At 43.1% G+C, this 25,412-nt stretch overlaps 1 protein-coding gene across 1 annotated transcript in view; it reads right to left on the bottom strand.

Moving 5' to 3' along the window:
* Positions 1-271: 271 nt before the first annotated feature.
* Positions 272-25,412, bottom strand: part of pcdh19 (protocadherin 19) — a 50,252-nt gene continuing 25,111 nt past the window's right edge. The window contains exons 3-5 of the mRNA XM_070913970.1: positions 22,632-22,690; positions 20,661-20,833; positions 272-841 (exon numbers count right to left, since the gene is read on the bottom strand). Coding sequence (XP_070770071.1) covers positions 282-841; positions 20,661-20,833; positions 22,632-22,690 — 792 coding nt within the window. The 3' untranslated portion in view covers positions 272-281. The remainder of the gene's footprint in view (positions 842-20,660; positions 20,834-22,631; positions 22,691-25,412) is intronic.

Genomic DNA, 25,412 nt, shown 5'->3' with positions numbered 1-25,412 from the left:
AGAAAGAAAACTGAACAAAGAGCAAACAAGGAAAAAGTACTGCGACTACAACAAAGCCACATCCACTACCTCGGCTTGAGCACACAACTAGCTGCAGCATACTACAGTTCATCATCCTCAGCCCGAGCAGGTTCTTGAATATTGTATACTGCAAATGGGTGTGTCTCTCTACTTCCACAGCCAGACTTTCTTCTGTGTACACGCAGCTATTGTGGGGTACATATATGTGAGTTTACACTGAATGTGTGTATGCATGTTGGTGCGTGTCATATAGAAGCTCGCTAAAGCACAATGTCCTTCAGGCGCTTGCTGCTGGGGGACTCCTTGTCTCGGCCATCGTGGAGAAGCGTGTTGATCTCCCTGACAGCTGGCTCACTGTCCTTCCCCTCCGGCTGCCGCAGCAGGCTATGGTTGGCGATTCGCTCTGCGTCGCGGCATTTCAGTGTGTTGTAGGCAGATGACGGCTTGGACATTGGGCTCTTCAGGTGCACGGGGGAAGTGATGGGGCTGGCTGCCTCGCGCCCGTTGCCAGCTTCACGGACAGCCCCTCCATTGGCCTTGGGGCTACACACCTGAGACTCTTGAGTCCGCTTTCCCTTTAACTCTCCCCGTTCCACGTCCTCAGGCCCATCCTTGCCGAAGGTGGCAAAAGTCCTCTTGGTGGTGCCATCCTCGTAGTGGGGCACGTCCACTGTGGTGGCCTCGATAGACAAAGCGATGACATTACGGGCGTGCTCGGGTGACTTGGCACGTGCCGGGATTGGAACACGAGGCATCCAACAGCGGTCAGAGTGGCCTAGGATGCGACACTCGTCCTGGCAGTGAAAGCCTTCACTGGGATCTGTGGGGGGACAAAGAGACGACATGATTGTGGGATTTTTCTGTAAAACACAGCTCCTTTTGCACACAGGTCTCATCGTGTCTTCTCTCCCAAGTGGGCTTCATTTGATTTAAGTATGTCAAACCTGTCATGCAATAATAGACTGAATCAATGAAAAGCAATGCTGCATTTTGTTTTAATTAAAACAGCCCAAGTATACATTTCTGAATGATTTGCTTTCACTTGCAATGCATTCCTGCGTCTGCTCAAGACTGCAGTGCCGACTGATAACTAGAGCTGGATGTTTGGGGCACTTCTAATATGCCAATTAAATTATGTATTGTTAAATCAAAAGTCCATTTGCAGCTCTTGTATAATTGGGTTTTCTGTAGCAACACTAGATGAAAGGCAGGTTTAAACAGTGCAATCAGATATCTCACAGAGAGAGACAGCAGACGAGTTGCGGTGTTGTTGCCTGGTTCATCTCTCTCTCCCTCTCTGTCTCTGTCATCTGGCGCCGAGTTATAAATATGTAATGATGTTTAACGCTGGAGTGAAAAAAAGATTTGCCTGAGTCTGTATAACTGCACTCTTTCGTACTTCGTTGTGTTGGAGGGGAAGGACTTTCAAGACATTTTTTGCATCGTTATAACAACAACAAAAAAAAGGTGAGATGCTTTCTTACTCAAACTGAAATGCTGTAATTTTGTTTTTCCTGGTTGTTTTAATTCACATATACAGACACACCCCAAAAGAGCTTGGTGCTAGAAATCTTTACATTATTACACGAGATCTAAGAAAACTTTTTTAATCATGACAATATAGATGTGTAGTACACACTTTCCAATTATTCAGCCCTAGAAAACAAAACAGTTCCAAAGTCTTTCTGTGCCACGGTGCTGTTGTGTTTTCCACCAGCTCCAGTCTTGAAAAAACCTGCCACATAGATTCACAATGACACATTTCTGCACTCCCCTACTGCTTGTTTCACTCCTAGCAAGAGCCATCCTCCGTTCCAGAGGCCCAAGGTGACAAGAGGGGATTGTGAGAGGGATTGCCATCGACCCAAATGCATACGCTTACATCTGGCAATCGCAGCTTGACAGATCACCTAATTAAAATCACTAATGATCTGTTTTTCTCCCTTCTTTCCTGCACTCATAAGAGGCACCTCTGCTCAGGCCCCCGGGGATCGATATTTAAAGATTGGAGACAGGCTTTTCAGGGGCAGATATGCCAGAGCTGTCTCTCATAAAGTATAATCTGATGAGACTGACAGATAACGTGGTGACTAAATGACTGGATGAATGAGTAAAGGGTATCATGAGCTGTTTGAACCCAAACATGGGAAGAGGAGTTCTGGGGGAATCATCATGCTTGAAGGCTGAAAACATGAACGCCAGCAGAGAACGAGTGACCAATGTCCACATGAATGCTTCACAGTGAGACAGAGGCGACACAGAATTAGCTCCCTTTGATCATGTTCGTGTCTAAATGCACACACGCACACTGACACACACAGACACGGCATTCTCTCCAATAAATGCAGATCGAGACATCCTCTTCCTCACAAGGGACGGCATTGTAATGAGCATCTCAAATGTAGTGTAAGTTAACATCTTACAGAATTTCTTTCAGTGTAAAAAAGATTAACTTCATGAAATATCATTATATAATATTATCCATATTAACCATACTGCAGCATAAATAGGCAGTTTTATAAAATCTCTACACTGTTAAAATCATTCTATGGAGGCTGGAAAGATAAGACTGATCAAATTTAATACATTCTCCACGAGCTGCAGTCCTGTATGTATGTAAATTTGCATGAATGCTGATTGGTCCGAGGGACTGCACTGGTGGCAATCAAGGAGACAAAAGGCAGGAAGCCGGGGGTTTTGTTTAAAGAGAAGGGATCCAATCAGAATGTAATAATGTAATCACAACAGAAAGTCTCTACCAGGTACCAGGAACATAATGGAGGGTGATGAATAAAAAAAAATCATGCCCACACACTGGGTTAGATTGTCCACTGTGATGATATTTTTAAAGCCCTTACAAATCCCATGTTCTTTTTGTAATCCTATGTAACTGCTTTGTCATTAGGTGTATTTTGAACGTACCCCTTTTTGATGCAAAATTGCTAACAATAAAAATGCTTTAGGCAGTCAGTATTTCAGTCATAGCAGTAATGTAAAGTATATTTGAGAAATATTATATTTCAGTACTTGCTGGCATTGAAAAACTGTATGTAATATGTATTTGAAAGTTGTTTCGTAAATGTCAAACTTGTACACAAATGACTTCAGCCCTATATTTAGTAATCTGAAATTTCTCCCCAAATCTTGTTTGACGTGTTTGACAAAGTAAAGCTTTTCCTCCACTGATTAAAGATTTACTAGCATCTTGGTAATGAATGCAATTTCCTCTAAATACTTTTGCTTTTTTCTATAGCCTGAAGCACTTTCTAAAGCATGAAAAGCCTTGAGGCACAAAGAAATATACACAAGTTGTATGCTCTCTACTTAGCAGTGCATGCATATGCAGTGAATGCCATTTTCTCTCCTTTCCTTAAGGGGTCTATGGGAGAGCAACTGGGTTGTAAATGACATTGTTATGAAAGCCAAGTGCTATTAACACTCACACATCCTGCTTCTGCTCAGAGCTTCATAAAACGCAGATGTTGCTCTAAAAGACCCACAAAGAATGGAGGAGACAAAATTTAAATAAAAAAAGTGACAGGCCATCGACCTCTTACAAAACACAATCTCCTCATATTCCAAAAAACGAGCAAACTGTATTGGTAAGATTAATTAATGGATTTTACAGCGGCACTTAGGTTTGGAAGTCAACGGGTACAGAATATAAGACAGTGAAGACACCTCCTGCTGTGAATGTGTATTCAAAATCATCAGGAAAATAAGCCTGCCAATCAGTTCCAGGAACAGACAAAGTACAGTACAGAGCAGGATGTCATTGGGAACATTTCCTATCTACGATTTAATAGCTATTAATTACGGAGGGAGCTCCATTGGGAGGTGGAGGCTGCCTGTGTTTTTTAGTTTTCCACATGTAAAATACAAACAGCCTAATGATAGTGGAGGCAAAAAAAATCCACATATCAAGTATCACAACGCTGCTATCAAATCAGACATACTGCACTTTAATGCTGAATTAACGTCCAAAAACTGGCACTGGGGATCACTTTAAATATGCATGTAATGATGCACATGGTATTGGAAAATAATAAATATTGCCACTTCAAATGCAGAAGCCAAATTCTCCTGATAATGCCGGCCATGTTTTTCTGTTTGTAGTTACCTGGAGTAGCATCACTTTGCATCAGCACGGGGAGAAAAACCCACACGCTCCCTGCCATTTCATCTCGCATCCGCAGCCTGCCAGCAAGCCGATTCAATCCTGTCTCTCTCCCTCAATCAGATGAAGGCGTCTTAACTTCAAGTTACAGGAGACAGATCTTCAACTTCAGCATGGGGACCTCACAACCTGACAAACTCATTGCTCAATCCGCCCTTGTGCACCGCATATAATGATCCCTTCATGTCACACAGCTGGAGGTGCTATTTGTTTGTTGCTAATGTAGCAAAAAATGAGGAATCAGCAAAAGACTAAAATCCCCTGACACAAAAAGGGAAGGGATGTGTTCACTGAAAGAGGCAACTCCCTGAAAAAAAAAAAAAAACCTCCCTGAGCCTTCGCCAGCTATTTTGCGTCCTGTTTGGCTAACACATGGAGCCTGGCTTGGAAAACAAAGGCGCTTTTCCCTCCAAAAGTAGCGCACACAGCCTCAAGGTTGAAAACAATGATGTAATCCTATAAAATGAGTGTAAGCAGCAACACGAAACAGAAGGCCAGATCGGAGAGCCAGAGACGGGGCCCGAGTTGATGTGAACCCAGATTCAGGTGACAAAAACTCCATTCTGTTATTTCTTTGTTTAAATGGAGCCACAAGGCGACAGGGACTTGCGGTATGACACAATTCAGTCAGTTTGGTTTTACAGCATGACGAACCCTAAAAAGAATTTGGAACAGCAGTGTGGCACGATAAATCATTTTATAAAGAATGTCTGCCACTTTTGGCTTAAACTACTTTTTTTGTATTTCCTCTGTAAGCTGACATTTTTTGTTGTAGCAGTAACAATAAATGTCCTGATTCTGTTTGTCATATGAAAATAGATACTCCTTAACAGACAGCCACACAGTATAATGTAGATGTTAGTCAGATGTAGCTGTTATGAAAGCTAATAATTTAGAGCAATTTAAAACCTAGATAAGCTTTACTTGGGGCTTGCATAGTCTTTACCGATTTGCTTTAATTTCCCTTGCTTTCCTCAGTGTTTTTGATATTAAACCCTCTCAGAATGCTGTGACAAAGCTATCAAATACAGCCTATCTGTAGTCTGAAAAGACAATTATTCAGCTCTGGTGTTGAAAGAGCAAACAGAGACTCTGACATTATGCTTTGTGTCTCTTTTTATTGCTGTGTGAGATGACTGGTATTACATCCAAAAGAATTCAATCTACAGAATAGAAATAAATAAATGTGACCGTGGTCCTGATGACCCTTTTTGAGGACAGCATGGGAGCCAGCGCTCCCCCCCATGTCTGAGTGGCGTACAGAAGGATTTCATTTGCTGCTAAAATGCCATCCACTTTTCTGCTCTCATCTTGGTGTATCTTTGACAGTGAGATGGCTGTTTTCTAATTGCTCTCCATATTAATTTTCCATCCTGGCAGTCACATGGCAAAGATTGATTAAATCTAAATTGTTACTACAGAGTCTTGATGGAGCCTGTGATGCAGAAGCTGATGGAAGTATCACAGGGGAGGAAAAATTCAGAAAATATGGCACCAGCAGAATAGAGGATGACTGTGGTTGGTTGGTACTCAAAGTCCAAAGCATGCTTGAGACCTAACAGGCTTTGGCGCGGCCTGATCCTAACACTGGGGACGGAGCTTAACATCTAGTCTGCCCTAACTACAGCAGAGGGCAGTTCTACGGCCAGCTGAGGCTGAGGCTTGGCCAAGCAGCCTCCTACACTACTCACCAGGGAGAGTCCAAGCACTGCTGTCATCCCAGCCAGCCAATTCAGTCTGTGGGCCATAAATCAGCCTGGAGGCTTGGCTCCTGCGGGAGCGGCAAGATGGAGTGTGATGGTCTTGTTTTTACAAACAGTAGAGGGGCACCCTTACTGCGCCACGCAAGCCATCATTCTCTACACAGCACCGAGTCCTCTCCTTCTCCCAACAGCATCTGGTTCAGTCACATCAAGCTATCCCCCCTCCGACACCCCCAGATTCATCCCTCGCAGCTCCCAGCACAAGCCCATCCTTTACGCTTCTCCTCCTTCTGTCCTCCTCTTTCATCTCATCAGTGCTGCTGTCTCACGTACATTGATGTAATTAAATAAATCCTTCACCCAAAAATCTCTTCCTCTCATTTCTGCCTATCAGACCAGATTTCCTTCTACTCTCTCAGTCAAATATTAATTGTCGAGGAAATTAGACTCACTGGGCAGCCTTGTTAGTACTATCGCACGGCTGGTGGAGCCATGGGTTCATGTGGCAGTGGCCCTGGTTCTATTTCTGAGCATTAGTACCAGTCAATTTATCAAGAACAAATTCACTTTCTAATCCATCCAGCACTGCAGAGGGCGTCTGACAGCTTGTCACTTCTGCTGCCTCTGTCCGCCCAAATCTGATGTAAAATGGCAAGTTAACTTCATTTTGAGCCAGTCTTACAGTTGAATTCATTATGAACACTTGTCAATAAATGTTTTAAAAACAAGCTACAGCTCAAGCCAAATTTGGCAAATGTTTACGTCCACTGTTTGTATTTCCCCGACTCTCGCTGCTGGCCCATCCAGCTCAGCCTGTACATGCTGCAGCAGGTCCTGGTATAAAGAATGCATTTCCAAACTGGTGTTGACAAACAATGCACTAGCTTCTAAATTGGTACAAACAGCATCTGTTTAACAGCTGTGTAACAGCAGCGGGAGGAAAAAAAAGCAATCGCTATGCTGTTTTATAAATCACTATGTCATCGCAGAGCACTGATTTGTTCAAAAGCAGGACCACTAGCCAATGGACTGCTTGATGTAGTGGAAACGATACGAGCTGGTTGTCATGATGACATACATGAGTGGGCTGGTTTCAGTGCCCCGGCAACAAATATTATTTTGCTGCGAGGATTCTCTCACCTTACTGTGCCCTGCTGCTACCATCACTGCCTCCTAGAGGTTGCAGTGTCTCAGTAACAGTTTTTAAGGCTCGAGAAGTATTACCCTTGGCTTCTGTCATGACATATGCAATGCTTGGAGGGGCCGGATTTACAGTGGTCAGATCTGTAGGTTTTAATACCATAATTCATGCCCTCGTTTTCATACACTACATGAGCCAGTGACTGTTAAACTCTCAACAGGCACTCTGGACTGGATTTAACCCAGGCAGAGAGGCACGGAGCCTGGCTACATGAGGCTGGACTTGGCTAAGCAGAACAAAAGAAGTTGCAGAAAAGTTCCCAAGATTGACAACAGCACCAATATAATACACTTTTGTGTCCTCGAAATATCAGAAAGCCTCTACAACCACTTCAGCCACCCTGCCAACACAGCATCATGCAGAGACTTGGTAGAGAAAAAGGCGTTTTTTTGGGTGTACGTCCTCAACTGGACACTGCTGAAAGAGTAGGTTTTACTGTTTGTGTCAAATCACTGTCCTAAGAGCAAACCGCTTATATTGTTGGCTGCAAAATGTTTTTACCATTCTAGCCAGAAGGAGCTAGATTGTCATTTTTAAAAAGTTACAGATTTTTGGGATGTGGCTGTGCAGTTGGATGTGTTGGGCGACTGTGAAAAAATAAAGCACTTGGGCTAAAATGTCATCGTTTTAGTTTAACTTTTATTTGACAAAGATGTCAAGTCTGAGGTACAAAAATAACCAAAAACCAATGAGTAAATGGAAAATGGAAATTAAATTAATATTTTTCTTGCAAATCCATTATGATGATGGGCGGAGGGTCATTAAGTGTATTCTGGTTAAATGTTTTGGTGTTAAAAGAACTTGTAATATGTCTGTGCTTTCCTCAACTACAAGATAATGATGTCAACCATATCGCTGTCATTGGAACAAGAAATCAGCTTAATAACTTTGTGGTAGTAAATTAGATACTTTTGTGGCCATATATAACATTTCCAAGAAAAACTAATCAGGGATGTAATTTGGCGATGAATTTCATCAGAGAAAATTCATCTTTGGGTTACAAGTATTATAAAGGGATAATTATATTAAAATATGAAAGATACAGGATGAAAAAGAATGCAATTAAAGTCTAATTGAAACTGCAACTTCAGCTCATCTTACTCACATAATTTGATATATTTCCAGTTAAAATACCATATTGTGGGGAAACATCACGCAGGGAGGAATCGTTTAAAAGTTTCTGAAAGGCAAATTGGAGAGAATGGTAATTTTATTTGATTGAAGATAATAAACAGATAATATAATCTACAATAAGTAAGCTTTGAAATTAAACAGGATTTCTTTGACTCTTTCATAGGTATTTTGTTCCTTTCCTGGTTTGCAGCAGATTGTTATTCAAATAACAATATTTTGTTGTTGATTAGATTGTTATTTAAATAACAATTCAATACTCTCAAGCTTTGTATTCGTTTTGGATCACGGTAGAAGTTCGAAGTATTGTGTTGTACTGTGACGTGATGTACTTCACTATAATGACACAGCAAATGTCACCCTTGTCAATTCTCCGCGTCCAAATTGCTCTTCTAATGATGGGCTTCAAATTAACCTGTGTTCTGGTGCTCCGGGCCCACAGCAACACTACAATGCACTCCCAAAACTCAGCACAGCAGGCCCCTGGCGTTCCAGTTGCAGACCTGCCCACTCCGACATGCCAGCCAGCCAGCCAGGCAGCCAGGCCGCCTGCCTGCCTGCCTCTGTCTGACTTGGCTCGTTTCCTCTACAATGCATCGGCAGAGGACATCTTTAAATACACTGGAACAAATGCAGCATTTCTGTGTTTAAGCTTGACCGAACTAGCAAGCTAATTTCCTCCTAAACCCTTGAGTCTGGGAGAAACAAGGGGGACAGAAACAGACTCTTAAATTACATTTGTGAATGGGGCTGAGGGGTAGAGGAGAGCCATACGGGGAGCAGGGAAGTTGAGTTGGCTTAGGGATGGCAGCGCTATCGACGTCAAAACTGTGAGGAAAAAACAGTGCTTATGTCGAGTGAGTCACTGAGGTCACTTCACCTAATTCCTAAACCAGGAGCGACAATTAGACATCCCTTAACTAAATATACTGTAGCTGTGTTATCAGCGGGAATGAATCCCTACTACACAAGTGTGAGTTCTCAGCAGTTCTAATGGGCAGGAGAGAAACACAAACTGCAAATGTCAGGGAAATGTAATACTGGATGACTGAAAACAATGGTTTGTGTGGAACGGAGCTTTTCCTTTCCATAAACAAGAGGTCCATGACAAATTAAAGATGTCTCACCGACTCCAAGATTTCTATTTGTGAGTATGTTTTCAACCCTACAGTCAAAAAAAAAAAACTTATCAAGAGTGGGGAAATAGATTTATGATTTAATGGGTTTGAACAATCTATAACCCATAAACATCCTAGAGTAAGAAACCATTATATCCTCACATTTGCCATAAAGAGACATTTCTCATAGTTTTCCTTTTTTATTATTATTTTCTCCTTTCTCAAGTGCAATTTATATTAGCCATCTGATATAAACACAATACTTCAGCGCCTGTCAGAGTGTCCAGCTCCAAACAAACGGGGACGGGCAGCATACCAATATCTTAGGATTTTCTCTCTCTCTCTCTCTGAGCTTCTGCTTTGCCTCAAAAGAGTGGCCTTACATAATTAATATAATGTGGCTTCTCATTCAGTCATGTTCACTTTGTGTCAGCCAGGACTATGTGTTTTATATTCCATTTTATCTTGTCGCAGAAGCACCAGCATGGTCCCTACTCTCTCAATTTCTGTTTTTTTTTCTTCCTTTAAAAAAGAAAAATTCTACTTGTCCCTTTTCCGACAATTTTAACAACCTCTGGAAGTAGGACACTGTAGCATGGTGAGTGTGGTGGTATGCAGTGTGATGGGCAGGTTTAGCTCAGCGTGCAGAAACATATGCGGTAAGAGGGGGTGGGCCACACTGGGACACCGATCATGGTTAGGAAAGACAGTCCCCCTGTTTCCCACAGAACCAGACTGACAGCGTCACTCTGGGAAGAGCAGCACATAAAAGAAATAAGGAAAACACAGCGAGGCCCTTGCTGCGTGGAGATGCATTAGATTTATACCTACTGGGCAGAGGAAGAGCAAGGGGGAGGCCTTCCTAACACTTTCTATTTCCTTGTCACAAAGGCCATTCTTCGTTTGGCATCTGGGAAGCATGCTGTTTCTCTTCCAGGTTCTCCATTATTCACCACAGTGAGGTCTGCACAATGATACCACTTAATATCAGACAGTCAGAACCAATGTCCGTAGCATTAGCCACCCACCAGCCGGTGCTACACTATATAGGGAGGATTGTCAGCACTGAGGCAGTCCATGAGAAGAGCTGCAGCTCATATCTAAGACACACAGATTGAAATGGAGGTGGGAGACTGATCTGAAGAAAAGAGAACGAACTAATGGGCACATCTTTTCTGATTTGAGGAACATGACTATAGCATACATAAGGATGATGGCAGGGGTCTGACACAGTGGTAGTAATTGGATTTCTCAGGCCCTGTGCCCACTCATGATAACATGCTGAGCTGTGACATGAAAAGTCCTTATGTGTGGCAAGGGAGCAAGGTGCAGCAGAGTGGAAGTGACAGGTGTCAAAGATCCAATTCCCTCGCTCCTCTCGATCCTTGAGTTCCTTTTCTCTGGAGACAGCTGAGGAACAACCTGCCCTGTGGTAAAGCCAAACACCAAGCTTGACATTCAGTTGCAAACCCAAGCTAGTTAAACCTATGAAGAGTGCAGCGGAGGAGGAGGAGGAGGAGGAGGGGGGAGGGATGGTGCGTGGGTGGGTGGGGGTCTGGCAGCACTGTGGATATAAGAGGTCACGGCCTGATTGCTTGCTTTATTTATTTTCTGATGCTAATGTGAGCTGAATACAGAAGGAGCACAGGGTTTCTACGACGTGCCGGAGAACACACAAAGGAGACCCGAGACCCCCACTGCAGATCTTCTAGATGTTGGGGGTAGTGCAGTCTGTCTGGCCACAGTTCCCACCCTGTCCTCTGCATGCATTCTGGCCTCATCTTTAACGAGGACTGCATGTGAACAGGCACATCATTAAAAAGAGTCATTCTGAGACTTTCCTGTCTGCTATTAAACTTAACAGCCGACCTCTCTCATTACCTTTTATCCTCTCCTTTAAGGAGGTGGGGGACAGCGGGGTTTGAAAAGTCACATTTGGTTGGCAAGATGCACCCATTGAGTGGTTTCTGTCTCTTAGTCAATTATACATAAGAGGAGCAACAGTGAAGCCTCCTCGAATGTACCAAAAGTTTTTTTTTTTTTGCATACTAAGCACACTATAACCTTCTTGCTGTAAATAAGCAGATTAATGTAACAGTTACTGTATTATTTATATAACCTGATTGTACATAATATATGAATGCGATATGATAATTAGCGTAATGCACAGAAACGTGTGTGGTAGCCTCAAGGAAACTTCTTATGAGCAGCACAATACAAAAACAGAGGGCCTTTGTGAATCATGTTTTTAATGTTCATGAATTTACTTTAATTTAATTATCCACCACCGCCAGCTACGCCACAATGTGGAAACACACCACTCTGCATCCTGTTCAGCTCTTGACCTCTCTCACACATGAAGAGAGGCAGAAATCCGACTACAGTGTGCATAACACAGTCATTGACTAGTAAACTCAATATGGTGTTCAGGTGATGCACGTAACAATTTCTGATCTTTATTCTGCTGAAATAACCATGTTAAGCTCAGAAGCAATGCATGTTTCCTTCATCTGAATGACTAGAGTGCATGTTAATTCGCTGACTAAGGAGTAGACAGAGCACAGCGGTTAAAAAAATAGTGTGGGAGGTTCTTCAATATGAAGACATGTTGACAGACAAAATCCAAGCAAGGGTTTGCAGAGATCGGTGGCCAAGAAAAGGTCGGGGGAGGCTCCCTGGGTCCACACACACAACTCTCTGTTACTGTGCCTTCACTCTCTCATCAATAGTTTATAATCTGGGTCACTAGCAGCCACGACGTGCCTCCCACCATTGAGACTTACTCCAAAATGTAGAATTACAACATCGTGAGCTCATCCCCGCAAGGTCATCTCGGGGACAGCGAGAGAACACTGACACTAATTGGTGAATGAAAGATAGTAATGATAGAGGTGATTTGGATGACTTCTCTTTAACCTCTGTTCAACTTCCACTGAGTACAAATCCAAAGAGCTCACGCTATATTTTACAGTACACGCAGCCTCTCTGCGAGAGAGATTCTGCATTTCGACGGCTATAAAATGTTACAGAATAAATCATTCTCACTGAATATACATGAGGAGAGCAAAATATGGAAATATTACAGCAGTATGCCTGAGGTAGTAACCTTTTGTTGCCACAACTGAGGAGGACGACATAACTTTACATATTTCTGCTACATATTCCATCTGAGTTATAATGTTGTCAGGAGAAACAAGGTGATGAGAACTAAGATAAAAAACCAGGGCGGAGATGACGAAAGGCATTTGGGGGAGACAATGAAATGAAAGAAAAATAGAAGGTAGGAAATCTAAAACGGATTAAAGAGGATGGCGGTATAGTGTTTTTCCCACAGACAGGAAGTAATAGGGGTTAAAAAAAAATTCACATTGCGGCAGCACAGGGGACCCCCCCCCCCTCTCTTCCTCCCTTACCCCAGCTGCAGTGATAAATGTCTCTTTGTATTCTGGACAGAAAACTGCGGGCTACAATGTACTTGTCAGAAGACAGCTGATTTTCCCCTTAAACAGAGCAGAGTATATTCTTAATCTTTCCTTTCACAGAGGGAGAAGATAAAACAAATGCCTCATGCCAAGAGACATAATGCCCAGAAAATCTCTCCACATTCACTACACGTTTGTGTGCATGGCGTGTAGCTACGAACGTGCTCCTGTGTGTTTAATGTATGTGTCTGCAGCAGGTGTAGCTATAGCATGTGCCACTGCATGCTATTTGTACTTTTCCTAAACTTCACAGCATCCTTAATCCCCGCACTAGAGCCATGGTTCCACTATGAGGGCTCATAAATGGGAGTCAGTGCTACAGGTAATGGAGCTGATTATAGCTATCTGGGCTACGGGCCAGCTGCCAGACTCTGCCCTGCCTGGAGGGAGCACAGGCCGCCTGGTGTCTGATATCCTGGGATCCCTGTAATACAAGCCTTGCTTTGGCAGTCACTCTGTGCCCACTTCCAGCCACACACTGAGGCTCCTTTGAGTTAGTCTATGTGTATTGCATGTCCTCGTCAGGTTGTTTACTCCACATGGTATCAGTCTATAGTCATACCATTTCAGCAACAAGGCTGTGGCAAGTCATGCTTTTGTAAAGGTGTATTAGGGACTCTTGAGAAGAGCTCAAGTTGTCACAAGAGGATCAGGATCGAGATCTGGATTTGTATTATCTGCTATTTTCCGGGCTGGGAGCTGAGTGGTTCTGGTTGCGCACACAAACTGCATTCCTGACATGACAGACCACAATGGCTAATCAGTGTGTCCTCCAAATGACACAACTAAATATTCAGAATTTGGCCAATGCCCTGTACAACGTCACAAAGAAGTGTTTTCTGATCTGACGCCCTGCAGGACGACATTGTTTGTCTGTGCTTACCAAACCGACAACAGTATGGATAGGGTTTAGTTAAGCACATACACGACTTGGTTTGGTTTCGGGAGAGTTCATGGTTTGGGTTAAAATAAGAAACCAACTGTCTTGCTGAATCGACTGTTTACTTCGCACGTAAAATTTCAACAGACTGAATTGAATCCGACACACATTGAATGAAAACCTGTACCAGTATCTCTGAAGGAAAAATCGCTTGCCTCGGCGACACCGTCTATTTCACTGTCACGACGTGGGTGCGTGAGACTTGCACTGTTTGTGGGTGGGTAGAGGGTAAATAAAGAAACAGCCTGGCAGAGGAGGCCTTGTTAACCTCTCATTGTGCTGAATTTACATCACATGACGATAAGATTATCACTGTAAAATGTAAATTGAGTTCAGATTAGAATCCATGGCAGCAAGCCCACATCAAACTGGAGGTACGAGGTCCTCGTCCCGTTAAAGACACAGTAACGGTGAGAGTGTCTAAACAGAACAAGTGGACAGAAAGTATCTGATGTGGGTGACGTAGCGACAGGGACCTCTAGAGAGTGACGGAAACATAATGAGTGAAAAGATCTAATTTAAGTTATCTTATTAAGATTACTAATTACTATAAGAAACACATATCCATTAGGTGTGTGTGATTTAAGTACAAATGGGGCTGCAGTCCCCCTCAGCCATACAGCCCACAGTCTTATTACGATTTGCTTTGTATTGCAGTGGAGAAGGGATTGTGCCCACGCAGTGACCTCAACAATTAAAAACACAATGGTGCGGTTAGGACAAATGGCTGCTGCCTCGGTTCCTCGAGACGAGAACTCGAATCAATCGGAGCTACAAAAGGCGAGTGGACTGGAGAGAATGCTGTAGCTCTGCGACTCGAATTTCACTCTATTTCCCCCCAACCCATAGTATTTCTCTCCCTCTCTTTCCCCCTCCCTCCCTGATTAACCTTTAAAAAGACACACACTTGGCGCCACACACACACACTCCATGCGCTGTGTACACACTCTCAGACAGATTTGAAATTCAGGTACTCTCTCCCCTCTCTTTAATACACACTCGGCCGCCATCAACTTCAGCACATTACCTGTTCTTAATCTCCTTCCCTCTGTCTGGGATCATCCTGATCCCCCTGTTTTCCCATCTGCTGTCGATTGGGGCCCAGCTTGGCTAGGTGTTCAACAAACAACTGTGATTCACTTGGTTTCTGCGGAGATTATTAACACACCTAGCATGCCACGGCGTCATGAATAAGCAATGGAGATCCGGAGCCCTATTTTCTCTGCGTGTCTGTGTTTCCTCCCTCTCTCTTTCTCTGTCTCTCTCTCTTTCTCTCCCTCTCTCTTGCCCTGCCGCGTTGTGAACTGAATGCCAGGATTGTCTAGAAAATGAGCTGTCAGTGGAGGGCCTGCAATGAGATACATCAGGCTCATTGTGAGCCCTAGAAAATAATGAACTATTCCAATTTCTCTCTGTGATATGTTCAATACGCTATCCATGACAAGTGCAGAGAGATAAGCAGTCCCCTCTTGAGCTGATTAAATACACTGGGTATATTCAGGAGGGCTTTGGCAGAATGAGGGTTCAGGGGATGTTCAAAGTGATGTTATAATGTATTATAACATTGCTATATGTTTTCAGTCTGAGCTTTAGAGCTTTTGCATGCGTTTTTTGTTTGTGTCTGTGTTACTGTGTGCAGTTGAGGAAGAGCAGCTAGAGGCGATGCTTGTAAAAACTTAACAGAGAATCACAACATGTCAAGTTTGTTTAAGGGCTTCTTCACATCTCTTAACTTATTCCCACTTGGAATTAACTAAAGAACTAAAGGGATGGGCTCACACATGCTTTTTAAAGGATTTGTTGGTTTACTTATGCAAGTACTGCAAACAAACACTACCAAGAGGCCACAGACAATTTTTTAAATTTAGAACAGACATAAAAGCAGTGCAGTTTGTGCAGGAACCGGCTTGCTTTACACAGTGAGATATGTAAAAACAAAGAGAGAGAGAAAATCCACATCTTCCCCTTAAGTGACAGAAGTCTCTCGTCTATTTTACCAGGTGCAAAGTCAATATTGGTCAGCGCGGTTTCATTACATTAGGTGTAATTTCAATAAGAAAGAGCCAGAGAGCTCACTGAGTCACACAATTTCATTAAGGCGATGTGAGCATGATAAAAAAGATGAGCCCAGATGGACACAGCTTGAAATGACATTTTATTTCCTTCTACTTCCTCCAGTCCTCTCAGAGGCAAAATCTGCATCTTGGTTGTTCCTTACAGACTTCACCACACCTGCTTGCAAGCATTCTCTGGTGTGTTTGAGCTTGCAGCGTGTGTGTGTGTGTGTGTGTGTGTGTGTACTCTATCTTCCTTAATGCTTGTATTGCACTGAGCTCTTTGTCACTGTCAGCCATTTTACCTCCACCACGGGTTACACATTAGATTAGGCAAATCCAAATCAAAATGGATGGTCCCAGTATAGAGTTTGTGTGTTAATCTAATCATAAAATATCACAACGCAACACGTGTTGTTGCCAGCCCGAATCACAGGAAGAGTTTTGATGCTTAATTCAATCAAATGTTGTTTGAGAATCAGTCAAATCCTCTGGCACATCCAGAGAGCTATCTTGGAGTGAGAGAACGGAGAAAGAAAATCACTCCTACCTGTCAGAGAGATTGTTTCCTCTTTTTATTTTCCCTCGCTAAGACTGCTTACTAGACTCTCAGCTCATCTCTCCATCTCCGTCTCCCTCACACACAGACTCTCTCTCTCCCCCTCTCGTGTTGTCAGCACAGCCCTGTTCCTGTTGCCTTCCTGATTCTGACACCTGTCAGCATTTTCGTTAGTAGATCAGAGAACTGCAAACTAGAAATGTTCCCGTGTTGAATTTAGGGCAAGTTTGCAGCAGAAACATGTGAGGAGCTTTTACTCTTTCTTTAATTCAACAGGGGAAGGGAACTGCTTGACTGGCATAAAGTTGGGAGATGTGGGTTGGAGATGTTTGCAGTCAGTAGATGGAAACAGAGGAGAGAGACAGAAAGACATATGGAGGGAGAGGGAAGAGGTGGGGGGTGGGGGGAGTGGGGGGGGGGCTGAAATCAATTAGGAACAGTGAAACCCTGTGGATCTGCTAGTGGAAGAAGGGAATATGGTGAAGTCTGCGGCCCACGGATGGGGCTTCCATTCCTGGGCTCCAGCTTCAGGCACACACCCATAGGGAGCTAACAGATAGATGAGAGATATTCTCCAGAGGTGGAGGCCAAGAAATATGTCAGAAATAAAAGAGGCCTGTTCCCTTCTCTGACTAATTGAGCAGTCTTGGATCCCTTTGAGTCTAATAAGCCAAGAGAAAGGGCCTTTTTTTTTTTTTTTGAAGAACACTTACAAATTGACCTGGTAATAACAAACCTCTAAACTCACAAATCGGACACTGTAAAATGACATCATGCTCTCCCTTTTCCCTCCTGCAGAGATAACTCGAGCGATTTAACAATACATGAATCTTAATCCTTAAAAACCATGGCTCATCCATGTCCGGGGGGAATTAAAGTGTGAGCTATGACAATCAAAGGAAGTCGAAAAAAAAATAGATTTAGCTCTCTTTGTCACCCGCCCCCTCGGAGTCTGTTCCCTTGCTTCTCCCTTGACACTAATGGTTCTACAGAGCCAAAGCTAGCATGTCGCACATTTTAACCAAATCCCCCAAAACTTCACAGACATGCCTATAAAGATAAAGAAGAATTCATTTTATATAGCTCTTCTTCTCAGTTTATAGTTCCAGCGATATTATCCATTTTTTTATTCCTATTGGCAGATACGGGGGAGCCATTACATGTTAAAGATAGCCCTTCCTTTATAGATTTTAAAAGATTTAATGTAATTTGTTCTTCAGATACTTCCTTAATCTAATCCACTGGGTGAGGATATTTCAGGTCAGGTTTTCAAAAAGAGCACACACGCCTCTTTAGATTCTTGGCAGGGATTCAACAAAGAGGCATTCGCTGAGATTTAAGTCTAAAATCTCTTCACAAGCACTTCGCTGAAAGTTACCTTGGTAGTGGCTGGTGCAGGAATAATGAATAGCGTTGTTGAAACCACATCATTGAAAAAAAAAAAACGCATTACTCAGATGGACAAAAGTCAAATATCAAACTCCTAAACTGATACAGAATGGCAAAAATGCCCACTGTGATTCAGAGCAGCTGAATCTCCTCACAAAACATGAAAGCCCACACGATGACGGGGATGCAGGGTCTTTGTGTAAAGGTAACGGCTTGTCTCCTGGGCAAACAACACCTTCACATGGCGCTGGGAATGGTAAACATTTGCACTGTAAAAGCCCGAGAGTTTAACCCTTCCTCCTTCCCCCTTCCAGCTTCCTTTTGTTCTCAGCACTTATCAACACGAGAAAACAGAACAATAAAACACAAAAAACGAGGCTCTTCTATCCTTTGCTTGTGTGTGTTGTTGTCCTTTGGCAATTGCAGTCTCTCAACTTGTTTTCTGCTTTAGCTGGCAGGAGAGGCGCACTACACAACAGACTTACTCCCAGAAGACATCTAAGCAGCGGGTGTTTAGTGAACATGCCTATTTGTTTTCTGACAATTCTCTCCATTCACTCAATTGAACTAGCAGATAGTGTCCACTTTTTGTCAATTAAGACAGATGAGCTCAAAGTAAAACCACATCATCACATGACTGTAACCACTGCGGCTCTCATATTATACAAACCTCAACTGTTCTATTTCTGCCTTTGCACTCAAGTCAGCTCGCACAGAGGAAAGTGAGGCGGGGAAAAGAGGGAGCTAGTGTTCTCCAGAGGAGCGCCAAAAAAAAAAAAAATGATGATGTAAAAATCCTCATACGACAGGAGAGACAGATTCAACTGTGCGTCATGCTGAATCTGCCCATCTCTGTCAGCTCACCATGCCCTTTAACTATGTAATTAGACCGTTGAGATGGTAATAGAGGGACGATTTCATTTGCTATGTCATTACATTTCTGCACGTGTAAGGATCTTTGGTCAATTCATTTAATAATCATGAACAGCCTCTCATTACTCTCTTGTGTGACCACGGCTGCTGACTGACTCCGAAAACAAAAGGGAGGAAAGATTCCAGTGGAGCCATTTTGTTAAGTCCCTACTGATGAAAACTGCAGGCCAAAAGTGAGTCTGTGGCTGACTCCAATAAAAAAAAAAAGAAGCAAATAACAAACCATCTAATTGTAATTCTAAACAGATACTTTGTTATCATCTATTCGTTCTGGTCAAAAGAATGGACAGCGCTGTGAAATAGCCTCTTGTTCTGTTTACCAGGCAATGTGGTTCTGCATTACACATTCAGGCGGCATGCATCCATTTTGCTGAAACAGATACAATCATTGGTGGTGTTAATGAAAAAAGAACTGCCTCAGAGAGCTCTCCCCACTTGTAATATTCCTCATGTACATCATTTCTAATTGTCTCCAATAATGAGATCCCACTATGAGAGGAACTGTCAGCGTGCTTCAGCCGGCAACCAATAATCAGCAAATTCACTTTTGTTCATCAAACAGTACAAGTTGGCTCTAAAGGTCACATACTTCCTGACCCTACATACGTCTATCTGTATTCCTCAGTTAAGCCATTACAATATATGTGCATGTTGATTAACATGAAGTGTGGTTTGTGTCATGTTATTATCAGCAGCCGTACTGCTCCAAGTGAAGCATCTGGTTAGTTAAATATGTCGAGCGCCAGACAAGCAAGAGCCTGCACATGTCTATTACCGCTTCTTCAACCACACCCACACACTTTACAGTCCACTGATAAAAATAGACAAATAATTTTGAAAAATAAAATCTTCATTCCTTTATGCATTTTTATGAAGTAGGATTCCTTTTTCGTTATCTCCTGCTCATTAAAATGTCTTCCCTATATGAGCTGAGGAGGAAGAAAGCAGCGTGGCGAGAAAGCCGCCAGCCTTACTGGGGCAGTGTTAGTGAAAAAAGAACCAAAACATAACCGAAATTATGTCGACGAGGGAAGAAAAACTACATTTGGCACAAGTTCTCACATTGGAGCAGAGTGCGAACGTAAAGTTCAGACACTGCGAGTGATATCTGTAACTGCCGTCCTCAAGCGTGTGCTTTTAAAATAAAATGTCCGGTGTTTCCACCTCACTCAGAATAAAACTGCTAATGTGAGTCATCCTAAAATTTCTGCAATTTCCACACACACACGCTGACTCTGGTGCTCTGCTGAGCTGTTGCACCTGTGCATGTGGTGTTTCCTTTGAGCTCAGTAAATACCCTCAGGTGCATATAGTAACATCCTGGCCTGCTCCAGACAGCTTTATCCTGCTTTCTCTGCTCTCTCTCCCTCTTACTGACCCGCTCTCTTCCTCAGTCTGACTGGCAGTAGTTAAGAACGAACATGACCCCTTACACTGACTTCTGCCAACCAAGTGGATGTCTTTTTAAACGGTGAGTCAGAAATGAAACATCAACATTAATTCCCTGCTAAATGATCCCACTGAATAATGGATGAGGGCACGTGGAGATATGTAGATTTCCACCTTCTACCTTTGTGAGCCTAATTGCTGCCATTCAAGCACATCTGAAGTCAGCCCCACTTCAAGAGCAGACATGGCTACTATCAGTCAATAATGTTGCCTAAGCCTGTATCAAAGGGTAGCCTTAGCTGTCAGAGATCCCTCACATAAGCTGCTCTAGCAGGACATCAAAGACAAAAAAAACTGTGATGTTATTCATACTTGCACATCTGAAGGCCGCAATGGGCATAATGCACCTTAAAAGATGCTCTGGTGGCATAAAAAGGGACTCAGGCGCGCACACAAATAACCCTTATCTTGAAACTGGCAAAACACACTCCAAAGGATGTTGCAATCCTATAAACACACACACACACACACACACACTCATGTACAAGTGCAGATTTTCTTACCTTGGTCTGGCAGCTGGCACACATTGGGGGGGACAGTCATGTTCAGCACGTCATTGACAGCCGTGTCAACATAGTGTCCTCTCTGGACATCATGTTCGCTGTCGGTCTGGTCGCTCTCCTCGTGGCCGCTGTCCTTCAGACTGTTCCCCTCCAGGTCCTTGAATGTCGATGTGCTACATGGGGGCCAGGAGGGAGGAGAGGGAAATGTTGATTAACTGTCACATCACCTTTTCTCACATGCTCTGCTTCGTCCCCGTGTCTCTGATGTTTTGCGACAAGCTGTCTGTCTTTCTCTCCCTGTCCCTTTTTATGTCCTTTCTGTGAATTCTCTGCCCTTTTACGTGGTGTATTTCCATAAATTCAAAACAGACGAACAATAATTTTCTTTGGTGTAAGTCTTAGTTAAATATTACACTTTTGCAAAGAACAAAGCCTCTCTCCAGCTTCTACGCTTGCAGTAACCATGACATAAGAAGTAGGTTTAAATCTGCTGAGAGTCGTTTTAGAGTAAGGGGACATTTTTCAACTTCACAGATAACACGGCAGCTATGGGGAGTTTCAGACAGGGACATTTTGGATGGATGCACTGACTTCAAGGACATCGCAGTGAACAAACAGGAGGCACTCACTCACTACAATCAAACAAATACTGCAGTAATCAGGAATTCCTGGAAGGAAGATGGATGTAGGAAACGCTGGGAGCATACAAACTGAGCATCTGTCTTGTTTGGGGCTCACAGTCAATAAAGAGGGGTGGGTTGGGGGGGCACAATCAACAGCTGCACAGTAACAGCGTGATTTCCCTTCATTTGATTTCCATCCCACTGGAACAAATTCTGCTTTACAAACAACACTAAATAGGGGTGAATATATGAACATGTGTTCTTGCAGGAGAGAAGAAATATATGAATGAGTTCATGTAGGAAGACAAAATCAGAATCAGAATGATTCGAGGTTAGAAAGGACGGAAAAGAATAGACGGAGGAGAAAATGAGAGTAAACAAGAAAGGTAGAGGAAGTGGAGGACAGTGCAAGGTAGCTGCATTCCCCAGCCCAAGCCTCACATGCTGGGAACCTGGGAGAGAGGACTGCAGGTAGTGCTGGCTCTCTGATGTTATCACTGTAATTGCACCTGTCCCAGACCATAGGCTCACTGGCTCCTGAGGGGATTTCTTTGTAGTGTGCTGCAGAGGCCCACACTTGAATGCTCTTTGTTTACATTAATGCCGGGAATCTTTGGGGGGGAAATTGCCATAATGGGTTTTCAAAAGGCTGGGATGGCCTCAAACAAAAGAAAGGCTGGAATGCTCCATAGCTGCAGGTAAAAAGGGAGAATTGTAGTTTTCGAAGTGAGCCTGGTTACAAAAACCCTAAATGGCTGGAGGGAATTATTATATGACCCCCATCCCAAGCCCCATCCCTGCATTCCCGCAACCCTATCTGATATCCTGGTTCAGGTGGACTGAAATACAAACCACAATGAAAACATTCATTTTTCACTTCTTCATCCCAGAAACAGAAAGAAACAGAGTTATTGACTATTCATGAAACTGTTGTCTTGAAAGACAGTGGAAGAAAAACACTGGGGAATATGATTTAATCATTGGGTAGTTGTTTTAAGTCGCCAATGCAATTCAAGCCACATGTGTTGCTAACGAAGCGAATTGCAGAACAGTAATAAGGTTATCTGTAAATATGAAAATCATTACTTGCTGATTCTGCCGCTCTGTGTAATCTAATCATGTGAAAGTACGAGTTTGTGGCTCGTTCCAACAAGTGTCTACTAAATGCATTATGAAGTAATGCTATTTATCCCAAAATCTTATCCTCCCATTGCAATTACACTGAATGAAAAAAGCATGCAGGAACACATGCAAATGGCTGCAACGCTAGCTGTGCACTCATTAGATAAAACAATTACAGATAACAATGGTAACGAGGTGCTGGTAACAATTCCTAATCAAGACATACCTTTTAATGAGGTGGGCTCGGCTGTTCACGTAACTGGAGTCAATGGAATAATTCTCCGTCTGTAACAGAGCGATGCAGGGGGTGGGGAGGTGAGTGGGTAGGGTGGGGGGTTGTGGTTGAGGGATGATGGGGGGGGGGGGGCAACAGAGAGAGGTACTTTTAATAATGGAGGCAACCAAAATAATGTTACCAGTAATTGGCTTTCAGTAGAAATGTTATTTTACACAAAGGCCCCGGTGAGCAGCCTCGGCTTTCAAAGGGCTGAATCCTATTCTCTTTCAAAGCACACACACAGAGAGGCTGACTGGGAGTTGAGAGCTGAGGAGAGTGCTGCAGTGCGCGCAGTCTCTCTTCTCCTCTTCACCCTCCCCGCTCTCGATCCCTTGCTCCCTCCCTCCACTGCCGGTCAGCCCACTGTCTTTAAAATGGAGTCATTAGGGCGGACAGACCATCACGCAGACAGAGGGAGAGGAAAAGTTTCCCTTTTTTCTTCTCTGAACTCTTCACTTTTACCATGTTTGAGAAGACATTAATGTAGAAATATTAAATAAATAACTGCAAGAGAAGTAGATGAAATTAAGAGTGTACCAGGGGAATCTTAACTCCGCAATTGCAGATGAAAAGGCTTTCAGAATATGCATACGATAGATCTCTGACCCACATTAGAGAACACAGTTCAAAGGCATCCTACATTCATTTTTTTTTTTCTCAACATTTATTTAGCAAAAGGAGAATGTCTGACGAGTGCGAGCACATGGACAGAGGAGTTAGTGTACACTGAGCAGGTAGCCCCTCCTGCGTCTGCCAAGCGTCTACTCACACTAGGTAAGATGTCAGAGGGCCAGAGGGTATCAAAGCCTCTCAAAGGACTTTCCCAGTCCTGAGAAAAGCCAGGACATGACCCTTTCGACAAAGTTTGATAAGATGCAGGTGTTTTCTGCAGAAAGAAAGCAGAGCCTTCACTTAAAATTCCACGGCGCAGATACAGTATCCTGATAAAAACTGTGAGTCAATGGTGGACTTCCGAGGGAAGTCTACAGTGCCGATATCAAAGCCCTGTTGGAAAAAAAAAAAAAGTCACCCTTATGATAAGAAAGGTTAATGCAGGCACTGGAGCACACATGCTGATTATCAAGTGAGCTACACATTTGACACAGGCCTGCTGTTGAGGTAGCAGCGGCCCTGCACAGCTGTCATACATGGTGACCAAACAGATTCGGATTAAAACTCAGTGTGCGACTATGCGAACACTCTCCCCATTAGACGTTAATGAGGTTGAACATTTTGAACTTTTTCAGCGTCTGCGTGGAAGTGAAACCACAATGCCAGCGAGCCTGAGCGGTGAGGACGGGGGAGCAGAGGAAATGTCAAACATTAGTCCCAGTCTTCTTGGATCTCTTTTGAAATAAATAAATAAAAGTGATGCTGGCAGATCACATGACCTGTTTGCAGTCTATGAAAAATGTAAGAGCTCGTTAATGCTACTAAATACATGCACTTGTTTGTTCAGATTATTGGTGTTGATGCCATTTTCTCACGGCTTCAAAGACATATATGCTGAGCATTATTATCTGACTGATGCTGACGCTGTCCTGGTCTCTTCAGTTGCTATAATGAACTTGTATGTATGTCAGAGGTGTAGTTATCTTTCAATATTCTGCATAAGCGCACAGGTCCACCTTCAATCATCAGGAGATGAGCTGTTGTTTGCCATCTGACCTCCTTTACTCCTAATTATTTCTGCAGGACAATCGTATAATGATAAGCAACGAGGCAAGGGCAGGTCTCTGATTGGGGTTTGGAAAATTATGATGCAATGTGTTTGCGCTGAAGGTTAGCATCATTCCGTCTCCTGTTTTTTTTACCATTTACCCCTAATTAAACTTTAACTCATTACTATAGAGAAGATAATTCATAAAAAGGAATTAATTAACATTTTATTATTAGCCCTTAATTTGGAGCACACCATGTTTGTTCTCTTGTATTACCCCTGACTCCTTTTGTTCCCGTTCAGCTTGACTCCATTAAATATCAAAGGTAACGGCAGTGGCAACATATTGCAACTCAGATTAGTCATTAATTAAAGATTAACACATACTATTTAATTCATTTATAAATCATGCCATAAATGAGAAGAGTACATGATATTTCTTATAGTATAGATCCATAACGCCTCTATTATAGATCAATACTGCCCCATGCCATAGCAAACGTGTACAATGTATACATATGTTTTGTGTTCCACCTGTGAGCCACTGTGGTCCCAGTGAACGCGAATTAAACTGCCTCATCTTCTACAGTGGCTGCGCATCCAGTGAGAGACTAATGAAAATGCAAGGCATGAGTAACAAGGGGAAAACTTCATTTAAAAGACAAGATAGAAAATTTCTTGTGAATGTCACTCTGGCTGCAGCCTGTAATTGGTTTGGATGGCAGGTTCTGTGTGGGCACGGCCTGGAGAGGAAGGCAGTATGCCCCTGCTCTCAAGCTGTTCCAGTCCTGAAATGGAACTGTACTTTCCATAATGCAATTCTCTCTCAGGGTTTATTACATGGAGCTCTCTTAAGTGTGTAGTAGGTACAACCAAAAGGGACTCTTCATAGTATCCAACCAATTCTCTGTAGCTGATCTTCAACACAGCAGCAGTGCATTAATCAAATCATTAATTTCCTCCGTTTATCAAATTGTCAGTGGAAATAAACAAACACCCAACATGTGAGGGCATAACCTTGGGCACTGATGAGTCACTCAAGAGTGCCTATTCCGAGGGAGAATCGGATG

The sequence above is a fragment of the Enoplosus armatus genome, chromosome 10 (assembly GCF_043641665.1).
Source record: "Enoplosus armatus isolate fEnoArm2 chromosome 10, fEnoArm2.hap1, whole genome shotgun sequence".
NCBI lineage: Eukaryota > Metazoa > Chordata > Actinopteri > Centrarchiformes > Enoplosidae > Enoplosus > Enoplosus armatus.
This window is presented reverse-complemented; position numbering and strand designations above follow the sequence as displayed.